Source organism: Peromyscus leucopus, chromosome 1 (genome assembly GCF_004664715.2).
Source record: "Peromyscus leucopus breed LL Stock chromosome 1, UCI_PerLeu_2.1, whole genome shotgun sequence".
Lineage (NCBI taxonomy): Eukaryota > Metazoa > Chordata > Mammalia > Rodentia > Cricetidae > Peromyscus > Peromyscus leucopus.
In genome coordinates, this window is record NC_051063.1 from 6,821,860 (window position 1) to 6,825,413 (window position 3,554).

At 40.1% G+C, this 3,554-nt stretch overlaps 1 protein-coding gene across 1 annotated transcript; it reads left to right on the forward strand.

Annotated features, from left to right (window-relative positions):
* The first annotated feature begins 2,364 nt into the window (after window positions 1–2,364).
* On the forward strand, window positions 2,365–3,309 carry LOC114703477 (olfactory receptor 5B12-like). Its single transcript, XM_028884324.1, has one exon. It carries the CDS (start codon window positions 2,365–2,367, stop codon window positions 3,307–3,309), a length of 945 nt encoding a protein of 314 aa, XP_028740157.1.
* The last annotated feature ends 245 nt before the right edge of the window (window positions 3,310–3,554 follow it).

A 3,554-nucleotide genomic window follows, 5' to 3' on the forward strand; every position in this document is an offset into this window, starting at 1 on the left:
GAGCTGTTTGCTACATGGCTGGTATTTTGTTGTTGTTACATAGTCTATGGTTCTTGGGAGAGGCATTGTCAGCTCAAGTAGAGTAATTTCATTTAAACTTTACATGTATATGTAGATTTATAGCTTATGTGTTTTATGTAATTTAGGTAAATAAATAATAATAATATAATTCCTTATGGCTTTTACAGACATCCTTAGTGTTATTTTACCATCCTACTTCCCCCCTGTCCAAGTTGAAGTCCCTTCTTATTTTACTCATTTCTCCATTCAAATCATGTGTATTCTTCTACCCCCCCATTTTTTATGTTGTATTTTTTTTATTTTATAATTTAATTTTACATATCAGCCATGGATTCCCTTGTCCTCGCCCCCCCCCTCCACCTTCCCCCAGCCCACCCCCCATTCCCATCTCTTCCAAGGCAAAGACTCCCCTGGGGATTCAGTTCAACCTGGTAGATTCAGTCCAGGCAGGTCCAGTCCTCTTCTCCCAGGCTGAGCAAAGTGTCCCTGTATAAGCCCCAGGTTCCAAACAACCAGCTCATGTACTGAGGACAGGTCCCAGTCCCACTGCCTGGATGCCTCCCAAACAGTTCAAGCTGATCAACTGTCTCACTTATCCAAAGGGCCTGATCCAGTTGGGGGCTCCTCAGCTATTGGTTCAGAGTTCATATGTTTCCATTCGTTTGGCTGTTTGTCCCTCTGCTTTTTCCAATCTTGGTCTCAACAATTCTTGCTCATACAAACCCTCCTCTTTCTCGCCAATTGGACTCCTGGAGCTATACCTGGGGCCTGGCCATAGATCTCTTCATCTGCTTCCATCAGTCATTGAATGAGATTTCTAGTACAACAATTAGGGTGTTTGGCCATCCTATCACCAGAGTAGGTCAGTTCAGGCTTTCTCCCAACCATTGCCAGTAGTCTACTGTGGAGGTATCTTTGTGGATTTCTGTGGACCTCTCTAGCACTTTGCTTCTTCCTATTCTCATGTGGTCCTCATTTATCATGGTCTCTTATTTCTTGTTCTCCCTCTCTGTTCTTGATCCAGCTGGGATCTACTGTTCCCCTAAGCTCTCTTTCCCTTGAAACTTGCCCTTCATTATGCCCACTTACATCCAGGTTGTTCGTGTAGATCTCATCCACTACCCCCCATTTTTTACAAAAGACTAAAATACCTTATTTTTATTGAGATATTTGTTTAAACTTGATTTCACATGTAGTAAACAAAATTGGTAAAATATTTTGAGATAATTGCCAATATTTTGTTCAAAAATTGAAAAATATCCATCTTCAGTATTCATTCAAGTGAGTAATATTTAAGGAACAAAGTGTATCTTAATCACCTGCTCGGATACATTTCCTCCAGATTAAAGACATCTGTATGTAAAAGCTAAAACCTCTGTCAATGTAGCAAAAGTTAAATACCATTATTTTCTAGATGCCTTTACTCCTTATATGTGATTTTTCTTTCATGTTTTCTTATTGTGATAAACTGCATATCATGTGGACTAAATAAAACCAATATCATTTTAGGCAAATTATGCTATAGTTAAGCATCTTTACTTATCATATGACAGTTCTTGACACAATGGAAATGATGAAAAAGCTGGAAGTAAAATTAATTCATTTTACCTCATTTTTATATAGTGTTATGGCCTGATTGTTTCCATCACCAAGCTCATTTGTTGGAATTGTTACTTCCAAACTGAGATTCAGGATGTGGAGTCTTAGAGAGGCAGTTATTAATGAGGAAAGAAATCCTATGAATGAGACTAATGTCTAATGAAAAAAATGCTGGAGAGATGGTAGCCTCTTTTATCTTGAACAAAAAATGGTCAAACAATGTAATCTGTGAACTGGGAAATGCCATCAGCAGACAATAGATTGCCAATGCCTTTGTTCTTGGACTTTCTAGCTGTCAGAACAGTACATGATGAATTTCTTTTACTTATACTATGCCAAATTTATTGTATTTTGTTACAACATACAGACAGCATCATGACATTAGGCTATTCTGGTGTAGAATAAGGGATGACTTTGTTTTACAAAGATAGAAGGATTTTGATATTTTCCAGTGAGTAATTTATCTGATAATTTCATGGCAGACTTTTTCTGGCCTCAATTCAGTTATCTGTAGAATTACTAGATTGAAATACATCATCTTTTCTGGAAAACATTATGATCTACCATTAATTTAAACTTGAATGTTGCTGCCATGACTTGCTTATATAAAAATGCTGGAAAGGAACATTTATTTGCACAGTGAAAGAAGGCATGTAGAGGCAAGCAGAGTGCATCACCAGTCTCCCCTCCATCTCTCATTCCGATCTCCTTTCTCTTTGTTGCAGGGAAGCCACATAATCCCCAATGGAGAACAGTACAGAGGTGACTGAGTTCGTTCTTGCAGGGTTAACAGATGACCCAAAGCTGCAGATCCCACTCTTCTCTGTCTTCCTTCTCATCTATCTCAGCACTGTGCTTGGGAACCTGGGAATGATAGGGTTGATTCTGCTGGACACACGCCTCCACACTCCCATGTACCTTTTTCTCAGTCACCTATCTCTGGTGGACTTTGGTTATTCTTCAGCTGTCACACCCAAAGTAATGGCAGGTCTCCTTTCAACAGATAAACTCATATCCCACAATGCTTGTGGCACCCAATTCTTCTTCTTTGTGGGCTTTATAACTACAGAAAGTTTCCTCCTGGCTGCCATGGCTTATGACCGCTATGCAGCAGTGTGCAAGCCCCTGCATTACACCACCACCATGACTACAAACACATGTGCTTGTCTGACCATAAGCTCCTATGTCTGTGGCTTCCTGAATTCCTCCATCCACACTGGGAACATTTTCAGGCTTTCCTTCTGCAAGTCCAATGTGATAGACCACTTCTTCTGTGATGCCCCTCCTCTCCTGGCCCTCTCATGCTCAGACACCTCTGTCAGTGAGATGGTAATTTTCTTCGTGGTGGGCTTCAATGATCTCTCCTCTGTTGTAGTTATCTTGATTTCCTACCTGTTTATATTCATCACTATTCTGAGGATGCACTCATCTGAAGGACGCCAGAAGGCTTTTTCCACCTGCGCTTCCCACCTCACTGCAGTCTCCATCTTCTATGGGTCAGGTATCTTCATGTACTTACAGCCCAGCTCCAGTCACACTATGAGCACTGACAAGGTGGCTTCTGTGTTCTACACCATGGTCATCCCTATGCTGAACCCTCTGGTCTACAGCCTGAGGAACAAAGAGGTCAAGAGTGCATTACAAAAGGCTGTGGAGAAAGCAAAATTTTCTTTAGCACTCACATTTTAAATATATAGAATCTGCACAAAGACATTTTTTTCTACTTCTAGGTTAATCTTTGCTCAGTTCAAGAAATGGCTTTACTTAGGTGCAATCTCTACTAACTGCTTTTAAACCTGTGTTAGATTTCACTATTTTATCTTATTTTATCCTGGGAATAATGGTGATTGAATCTAGTGCCTGGCACATGGGAAGAAAGTTCCTTTCCACTGACCTAGACCAGATGCCCATATTTGAGCATTTTAATTAATAAT

Excerpts from the sequence above, each read along its gene's own strand:
- LOC114703477 (XM_028884324.1), top strand. The coding sequence starts at position 2,365 with ATGGAGAACAGTACAGAGGTGACTGAGTTCGTTCTTGCAGGGTTAACA.